We start from the raw sequence: 9,736 nt of genomic DNA, 5'->3' as shown, positions 1-9,736 counted from the left end.
CTGGGGCGCACGCACACGTTGCATCCCGGCTTTCGGCCAGGTTGGGGTGGACTCGAACGGGCGGGCGCACTGACCAGGGAGACCAGCTCACCGGCGGAGATGGCAGCGCTCTGTCTAACCGTGAATTCCGGGGACCCTCCCTTGGGTAAGGGGCCGCGGCCGCCTGTCTGTGTTGATTGCATCAGCCGGCGGGGCGCGGAGCAGGGAAGGTGGCCGCTCCCCGGCCGGGCGCAGTTGCCGCCGTGGTGTGGGACGGTTGGGCCTGTCCCCTCTCTCGGCCGGCTTGCGGGGTGGGCCTCGCGCCCGGGAGCCTCTTCTGTGCCCGCTCTGCAGGCGTTTTCTGCCGGCGCGGGGAGGACCCGGGGCTCCGTGCGAGCCCTCTACTGTTTGAAAGATGGTTGACTGCGGAGACTCAAGAGTTGCTCGTCAAAATAACGTGCTAAAACCGAAAGATCACCGCTTTGTTAGACTCTCTCCTGTCCTCTCGGAAAAGAGCATCCGTCCACTTGACTCAGTCTTAACATTTATTTTACCGGCCCCAGAGGCATCGGCGCAGAGCGGAGGGTCGCACTCCGGAATTCAGCTGAGGTTGTGTTCTTAATTATAGAGGCGGCGTGGTAATTGCGGCACACTGCAGATGGAGTTGTCTTACTACACACCCAGCAAGTAGTAAATGTCAGGCTGATCTCCCTGATTGGGCTTAGCTTCTCTTTGAAATTGCTTTTTCATCGTGTCTGAAGTTGTAGCGGGGTGATGGCTTACAATTCCTTTTTTTTCCCCCATGATTTGTGCAAATTTACACAGAAGCGTTTAAGTAGTTTGCTGATCTCATGTTAAATGTAGAATGCAATAATGTTCTAGAAGCCCCAGCTTTGTAGATACAAAAAAGTGCAGGGCTGATGAAATGATACTCTTTATCTTCTCAACGGATGGTGTTCTGTGTGTTGGAACCCAGACAAGTTTATTGGCTGTTTTAAATATTTAACATGATGCTTTAGCATTTGGGTCCAGTAATTGTGTGCTGAACACACAACACATCCATGGACCTTGAAGGCAATGGGTTTGATTTTGGAGCTGGAAAGGCACCTGCAAGGTGCCTTCCCTTAGGCGTTTGGTTCCTGGAAACTGGGGTTCTGTCCTGGGTGCCAGGAATTGGTTGTGGAACCTTGGCTGCTTCCTCATGTAGCTCCTTCTCCAGCTGCCCTGGGCAGGACAGGGGATCGAATGCTTTTCCTTGAGGCTTGGTTATCAGGAAAGAAGACCATAGGTAAAGTTCCTGACACATGCTACCTCACTCCATCATAGTTACAGTTTTTCTAATGTCACAGAAAGTGATAGACCCGTTTCCTTAGTGAACTACAGCGCGCAGCCTCATTCTGCCAGCCTTCTGGAAGAGTCTTAAGGAAATGTCTTGTGATTTGGAACCACAGATCACATAGAGCATACAAACATGTGCTACTTTTCTGGTTGCTTTTCTTCCTCTTTCGTTTTTTTGATTTAATTTTTCTTAGTAGTTTAATTCAGATGCATTTTATGTTTAATACAATTTGATTATATATTTAGGAAAATGAATTGCATTGCGGGAATTTCCCCATTTCATAGTCACTTTTTTTTTTTTTAATAATTTTGAACTTAAAAATCAGAGCAAGACTATAATTGAGATCTTTTCTCGGCTGTATGGTCCCGGAGCACGGTGCAGGCGGCATGCTTCCTCACTTTGGGGTGCTCCAGTGTGTGTCTCAGACAGCAAGCTCACATGACCTCACACAGACAGCCATCAGAATCAACATCCACACTCACAACGACTCCTTCAGTGTAGTCCGCATCCCCGTTCATAACGAATGCCAATTGTTCCAGCAGTACACACCAAATGCAAAAGCCGGAATTCAGAAGCATGCTTTGCTGCAGTTCTGGAATAGTTAATTCATCTTTTGGCCGAAGTTCTGAGTCCTCCTGCCCCCTGCCAGCTGCAAGCTGCGTACTTGAAGAATGTCCCGATGATTCCTCGTGGCTAGACTCAGGCTGTGTGTCTTTGGCAGGGATAATTCAGTGGTTTCTTACTTTTCACAAAAGTGATTCGTTATTCTTTGTAGCCTGTCAGTCAGTACATGACTTTAACTTTCTCATTAGCGATGATTCTAATCTTGGTTCCAGGAGTTTGCCAGCTTTCCTCCTGTAGATTTTCCTGTCGGTTCCTAGGCATTTTAATGAAGAGATACTTCAGGACCATGTAAAACTTCTTTTCCTGTCCTTTCTTGTCTCTTTACCCACTGGTTTGAGCATCTGTTAATGTTTTCTGCTTAAAGGAATGTTAGGAAAGTTGCCAGATGGTAGCCTTCTAATTCTGATGTTCCTTCTACATCCATTAATTGACTTTTTTTGGTGTGAGTGTGAGAGGAGCTTTCTCTTTTTCTTATTAAAAAATTCATGCCAAAATATACTCCATAGTTTCTAGTCTGTATTGTTTCAACTTTGTTGTTAAAGCTCTAATTTTACTTAAGGTTGTTTTTATTGAGTTGTAACCAGGTACTTAGGTTCCTGCTTCCCACACGAGAGACTCAAATGGGGTTACTGGCTGCTGACTTCGGCCTTGCCCTGCCTCAGCTGTTAATAGGCGTTCTGGAAGTGAATCAGCAGATGGCAGGTCTCTGTCCCTCTGCCTTTCAAGTCAGAAAACAAATGAGAAAATGAAATCTGTGAAACACCGATCATAGTATCTGTCATATCACTTAAATACTGTGCATGTTAATGAAAATCTCTATACTAGTTTATAAACTGGAGGGGAGGAAAAGATAAGCTTTAGTTTTATTAACTGAAATTGAACATATTCAAAAACATTTGAACTATTCTAATGAATGGGTTTTAATTTGTTACTTGTCTAAAACAGAACAGATTTTATGTTTGCAGGGTCCTGGGGGAAAAGTTTACTCCTTGTAGAACTTATAACAGTTTTGTTGATTCATCCTCATTGCTTTATGATTCAGGTTGTAAATAGTAAATTGCTTCTAAAGAGAAATAATTCTTTTCATCCTGTCATTTATAGGAGCTTTGCTGGCAGTGGAACACTTGAAAGGTGACGTCAGTATTTCTGTTGAAGAAGGGAAAGAGAATATTCTTCGTGTTTCTGAGTAAGTGCTTTTACGGCTTTGTGTTGTATCAGACCTCATTTAAAAAATACTCGCATTAAATGTTGTGTGCCTGTATTACACGCTAATTAGATAGATTGTCCTTAGAAGGAAGTATGATTTTCTTCATCATTCTGAAAGAATGGGAGCCCAGAGATCCATATTTCCCATCAAATATTCCCATCCTAATGCGTTTAAAAGGAGCTGCACATGTACAGATTAATAAACAAGGCTTCAAAGTGTCACTGTCATAGTTATTGTTTTTTATTGATTACATTTCGTTTTGTGACACAGTTTCATAGGCTCTGGGATTCCCCCAACCCTTCCCCGTGCCTTCCCCCCATGGTGGGTTCCTCCACCTTGTTAGAATCAACAAAAGTAGGAAATACATATGCTAAGTCCACAGCATAGAATCTTATATATGGGAAAAACACTTCTGAGGAAATTTTAATGGTAGATTTTTTTTTTTTTATATAAAAAGCAGGATTTTGGTGGTGGGCATTTGGTACAGCGGTTAAGACACTTGGCTTCCCTCGGTGGAGTGCCTGGGCTGGCTGCCTCACTGTGGTTCCCGCCTCCCCTTGCTGCTCATGCAGACCCTGGAAGCAGTGGTGAGGACGTCTGGGGTTGCCGGCACCCTCGCGGTGTGCCTGAATCGAGTTCTTGCCTCCCCGTTTTGGCTCCTACCCAGCCTTGGCTATTGCAGACCTTGCAGAAGTGAATGAAAAGATGAGAAATCACTGTGTTCTACCTCAGAAATACATGCACAGTAAGAAAAAAAAAGGACATGGGCCCAAGCGCGGGAATTTAGCAGCTAAAGTCCTCACCTTGCATGCACCAGGATCTCAGGTGGGCACTGGTTCTAATCCCGGCAGCTCCACTTCCCATCTAGTTCCCTGTCTGTGGCCTGGGGAAGCAGTTGAGGACAGCCCAAAGCCTTGGAACCCTGTACCTGTGTGGGAGACCTTGAGGAGGCTCCTGGCTGCTGACTTCTGTTCAGCACAGCGCTGGCTGCCGCGACCACATGGGCAGTGAATCAACTGTTGGGAGATCTTCTATTTCTCTCCTCTTCTCTGTATATCTGACTTTCCAATAAAAATAAATAAATCTTTTTTTTTTTTAAAAAAAAGGAGATAAACATGCATAATTAATAACCTCATGGAAATATATGTTAGAAATGTACAATTTTTGAAAAAATGCTTATTGTCTTCTAGCTGAAAGATAGAACAGCAGGGAGGGACTGAGATCTTCTGTGTACTGGTTCATCTGCCCAAGTGCTCACAAGAGCTAGGGCTGCTCCAGGCTGAACCCAGGAGCCAGGAGCCTTGTCTTGATGTCCTGAGCCGTTGAGCCGTTGTCTGTGCCCTCTCGGGTGAGTTAACAGGAAGCTGGATCCACAGCAGAGTATCCAGGGCTTGGACTGGGACGCAGGCTTCCTAAGCAATGGTTATGTGCTGCGCCACGATGCCCAGCCAAGTTATGTTTTTCACTGAGAAATGTTGTTTTAGAATTAAGGATATGTATGCATATACCCTTTTTAGGGACTTATTTTTATAGGTTTCTTTTATAAAACACAGTTTGGGGTAGGTGTTATGTCACAGTAGGTAGAGCAGTTGGGAAGCCTGCATTCCAAATCGGAGAGCCAGCTCAGGTCCTAGCTTCTCTGCTTACGCTCGAGCTCCCGATTGGTGCATAGTGGGAGGGGGTATGTGCTGGCTCAGGCACTGGAGTCTGTCACCCATGGGGAGACTTACAGTGTTCCAGCTCCTGGCTTTGGCCCAGCCCGGTCCCAGTTGTTGTGGACGTTTGGGCAATGTGCCATAAGTGGAAGACTTCCTCTCTCTGTTGTTCTACCTGTCAAGTAGATGATAAAAACAAAAACCCAGACCTGAGCAGAAGTCAAGGCAGGTGTTTAGGCCTGGTGGCTGAAATCTGCTGATGGTGCCAGAGTCTCCTGTCAGGGACGAGGGTTTATTTCTAGCTCTGACTCGTGGCTGCAGCTGTCTGCTAACATGGAGCCTGTCAAGCAGCAGTGCAGCGAAGGTGGGGAGGCCCCTGTTTCTCAGCTTTCTTCCAGGCATTGTGGATTGCCTGGTAGATGAGTTTTCTTTCTTGCCTCTCATTCTTTCTCTCTCAAATTGAAAAACAACCACAATAAAAACCCTCTGTCCCTTCATAACCTACCAGTCAGCCATCACCATCCTTTTTATAATTTTGGTGTGATCACCACTGATTTTTGATATACTAATCATGTAAGTTTTATTCACTGTGAGCCACGTACTGCTAATTGCTTTTCATGTAGAACTTTTTGTCCTCCTGTAGAAAAATGATTTACAGTACTAATTTTTAAAAAGATTTATTTATTTATTTATTTATTGGAAAGGCAGTTGTACAGAGAGGAGGAGAGACAGAGAGGAAGAGCTTCCCTCAGATCGCTGCAACGGCTGGTGCTGCGTAGATCTGAAGCCAGGAGCCAGGAACTTCTTTCTGTGTCTCCCACATGGGTGCAGGGTCCCAAGGCTTTGGGCAGTCCTCAGCTGCTTTCCCAGGCCACAAGCACGGAGCCGGATGGCAAGAGGAGCTGCCGGGATTAGAACTGGTGCCCATGTGGGATCCCGGTGCGTTCAAGGCGAGGACCTTAACCATTACGCTGTCGCTCCGGGTCCCCACATTCTCTTATTTCCTGATCATCTCAGTATGGCTAGGAAGATTAGGATTTAATATTTTGAAATTTTCTCAATAATATGATTTGCCTTGGGTCTATTTTCTGTTTTAGGTATTTTTATTATTCCTTTCACTGTAGAAACTTGTACATTCTTATGGTGGAAATTCAATTTTTTTCCTTAAATGGAAATATTTTCACCCATCTTTTGGTTCTTTTTTGTAGATGTTGAAATTAATCTTTTTGTTTTTCTTAAATTGTTACCTCTATTTCCCATCTATTTTTGTCTTCAATTTTTGGAGAGTTTCTCAACTTTATCATTATTTCACAGTACTTTTTTCTAGATTTTTAGTTACATATTTGTTTGGATAGGAGAGGCACAGAGACAGAAAAATGAAAGAGATAGCTTTTATCCACTGGTTCATTCCCAAATTCCTGCGACAGCCAGGACCAGTCCAGGCTGAACCTGAAAGCAGGGAACCCCATGTGGGTTTTGAGTAGGTATGTCAGGACCCCAGGTCACTGCTTCCAGGCTGTGCATTGTCAGAAAGCTGGAATTGGGAGGGAATGTGGAACCTGACCCAAGGACGCTGATATGGGCTGTGAGGTCGCAGGCAGCGTCTCCGCGGCTGTGTCAGAAGCTCACCCTTGCTGTTGTGTGTTTTTTTTTTTTAAGATTTATTTATTTATTGGAAAGTCAGATATACAGAGAGGAAGAGAGACAGAGAGGAAGATCTTCCGTGCGATGATTCACTCCCCAAGGGAGCACAACAACGATGCTATGCCGATCCGAAGCCAGGATCCAGGAACTTCTTCTGTGTATCCCACACGGGCGCAGGAACCCAAAGCCTTGGGCCGTCCTCAACTGCTTTCCCAGGCCGCAAGCAGGGTGCTGGATGGGAAGAGGAGCTGCCGGGATTAGAACCAGCGTCCACATGGAATTTTGGTGTGTTCAAGGAGAGGACTTTAGCTGCTAAGCCACGCCACTGGGGCCTGTTATGTTTTTATATATACAAACTCTGCATTTTACTTTCTGAATAGCCCTTTCTAAATACTTATTCTAAATATCCTATTGTTTTGTTGTTGCTTTATTTTATTTCATTGTTAGGAAGAAATTTATATTCTTAACTATTTTCCTAGATTTATCCAATGTGTATTTATTTTAATCGCTGACTTTCTTCACATATCTGGTAATGCATGATAGTTTGCTTGGCTTTAGAGTGGGAGCTTAAAGCTGCTAGGCATTCTGAACTCGGGTTAATCTCGTCAGCCCTGAGCTTCACTCTAACACGAGCTGACTGAACAGTTTGTTTATCATCTCTGTTTTCAGTCTGGTGGCACCTCGACTCTACTGGATTTCCCCAATCAGAGCTCTTCTGTTTTAGAGAAGAAATCTGTAGGATTAGCTCTGTTAAGCAGAGTAATAGTGTAATGGTGTAATGGTGTTTCCTCTCGATATATAGAGAGCTGTTCCATCTGTCCTTTCACTCCCCAAGTTGCCACAATATCTGTGGCTGGGGCAGGAGCCAGAAACTCCATCTCTGTCTCCCAAGTTGGTAGCAAGAACCCAGGTGCCTGGGCTGTCATGTTACCTCCCAGGGTTTACATTAGCAAGACTGGAGTTAGAGCCACAACCTGATATGGAACCCAAGTATTGTGATTTGTGACAGCAGGTATCCTACCTGGCATCTTAGATACTAGACCGAACCTTAACTACCATGTCCACTGTTGACAGGGCTTTGATGGAGGAGTTGGATCTGCTTCCAGGTTCTTTTGTTGTTGTTTTTAGATTTATTTATTAAAAGAGTGACACAACGAATAGAATCAGAATGAGCATATCACACCCATCCGTTGGTCCACTCCCTAAATGGTCATAAAAGCCAGGGCTGTGTCAGGCCAAAGCTAGGAGCCAGAAACTGAATCAAGGTCTCCCATGTGGGAGGCAGGTAGTGATGTACTCAAGCGTTCATCTGCTTCTTCCCAAGCACATTCACAATGAACTGGGTTGGAAGTGGGGCACAGCCAGGACTTAAGCAGGCACTCTGATACAGATGCAGGCATCCAAGGTGGCCACCTAATCACTGTACCACAAGATTTGCTCCTGCTTTTTCTTTTCTTTCTTTCTTTTTTTTTTTTAAGATTTATTTTATTTTTATTGATAAGTCAGATATACAGAGAGGAACAGACAGAGAGGAAGATCTTCCATCTGATGATTCACTCCCCAAGCTGCTGCAGTGGCCGGAACTGTGCTGATCTGAAACCAAGTGCCAGGAGTCTCTTCAGTCTTCCTACTTGGGTGCAGGGTCCCAAGGCTTTGAGCCATCCTCAACTGCTTTCCCAGGCCACAAGCAGGGAGCTAGATGGGAAGCTGGGCCACCGGGATTAGAACCAGTGCCCATATGGGTTCCTGGCATGTGCAGGGTGAGGGCTTTAGCCACTAGGTCACCGTGCCGGGCCCTGCTCCTGCTTTTTTTACTGGAAGTTTATGAAAGTCTCCTATTTCCAATAGTTTAGTCTTGGTTTCTGTGCATGTGTGTACTTCAAATCACTTTTATTCAGTATCCCAGTCATGTTTTTTCTGTCTGAACCGACAGAGCAAAACTAATACATGGAAGGATAAGAAAGTTTGATGTAAAAAGTCTGCGTTGAAATGAATTTGGTGATTGCTTCTCAGCTTTTTGCTAAGATCAAGTGAAAGGAATTGGTGGATTTAGCTAAATGTTTCAGAACAGATTGGAATTTGAGCGAGTAAAGAATAAGATAGCAGATAAGTTATTTGTATTGTATTGGAAAGAACACAGTGAATGTAATATTTCCATCTTGAAATCTCTTTGTCAGCTTTGTGACTCTTCCTGATTTGCTAGTGCACTAGTAATGTTTCATTTTTATGTTCTAGAAATGTTGTATTCACAGATGTAAATTCCATACTTCGCTACATGGCTAGAGTTGCAAATAGAGTTGGGCTTTATGGCTCTAACCTGCTGGAGCATACTGAGGTAAGCCAAGGACTTGTCCTTGGGTGCTTTCCTTTGTTTTAATTTATGCTTCTGTTTTTGTGAGAGACCACCTTGTGTTGTTAGTTTATATGGTGTTATTCTGTTTAAGATTGTTAACGGAGTATTGATTATAGCTCCAGTTAGGGAATGTTCATCTTGCTTTTATTTTCAGAAAACATTTTTTCTCTGTTGCTCCTAATTGAATGTTAATCCCACAGTATTGTTGAGGCAGTTAGTGCTGTCTTTGTCTTCCCAGATCCTAGAATCTCATAACCAGACAGTACCGTATAGATCGTCTTATCCTGTGTGCTCTCCTGATTAGGTGATAGACCGAGGGTGATATCATAGGTTGATTCCTTTTCTAAGAAAATGCCTTGCTCATTGCAGCACTCAATTGCTAAGGTAGATGATCTGTTTGCTCAGGCACTCTCCCTTGGTTACTCATTCCTGCTACCAGTTCTCAAGTTGATATTATTTTTTTAAAATATACTTTTAAATTTTTTAATTAAAAATTTTAATTTTAATTTGTATCTAATACATAATAACTGTACATTTTTTGGTTATATTGTGACATTTCAGTGCATATATTACAGTGAAAAAAAGAATCAGGTAATCATTGTGTAATGATCAGGCTTGGGTTAATTGGCATATTAGTTACCTCAGACATTTACCATACTGTTTTTGGGTAACATTTAAAATCTTCTCTAGCCATTTTAAATTAATTAATTGTTGGCTATAACTACCCTGCTGTGTGGCAGTTACTGCTCCTGTCCACTTGTTTCAATTAACCTCTCTCCATCCTTCCTCCCCCAGACCCTTCTCTGGCCTTTATAACTACTGCTTTACATTTTGCTTCTGTAAGACTAGTTTCTCTTAATGTTTTTCTTGCACTTTCCTGGAGTGTCTCTCTATTCCCCTGCATATAAAAGAAAAAGCACAGAAAAATAACACAT

The 9,736-nt window shown here is 43.6% G+C and overlaps 1 protein-coding gene across 3 annotated transcripts in view; it reads left to right on the top strand.

The window, feature by feature from the left end:
* Window positions 1-9,736, top strand: part of EPRS1 (glutamyl-prolyl-tRNA synthetase 1) — a 60,700-nt gene continuing 50,964 nt past the window's right edge. For 2 of the 3 annotated variants that reach the window (XM_040985697.1, XM_040985698.1), the window contains exons 1-3: window positions 8-145; window positions 3,044-3,128; window positions 8,684-8,783. In XM_040985697.1, the coding sequence (XP_040841631.1) occupies window positions 100-145; window positions 3,044-3,128; window positions 8,684-8,783 (231 nt within the window). In that variant the 5' untranslated portion in view covers window positions 8-99. Of the gene's footprint in view, window positions 146-3,043; window positions 3,129-8,683; window positions 8,784-9,736 lie in introns of all 3 variants that reach the window. The other variant, XM_040985696.1, reaches the window with a different exon arrangement.

This window comes from Ochotona curzoniae, unplaced genomic scaffold, assembly GCF_017591425.1.
Source record: "Ochotona curzoniae isolate NIBS_2020 unplaced genomic scaffold, NIBS_Ocur_1.0 contig_430, whole genome shotgun sequence".
Lineage (NCBI taxonomy): Eukaryota > Metazoa > Chordata > Mammalia > Lagomorpha > Ochotonidae > Ochotona > Ochotona curzoniae.
Note: the sequence above shows the minus strand (reverse complement) of the source record. Positions and strands in the feature narration are given on the sequence as shown.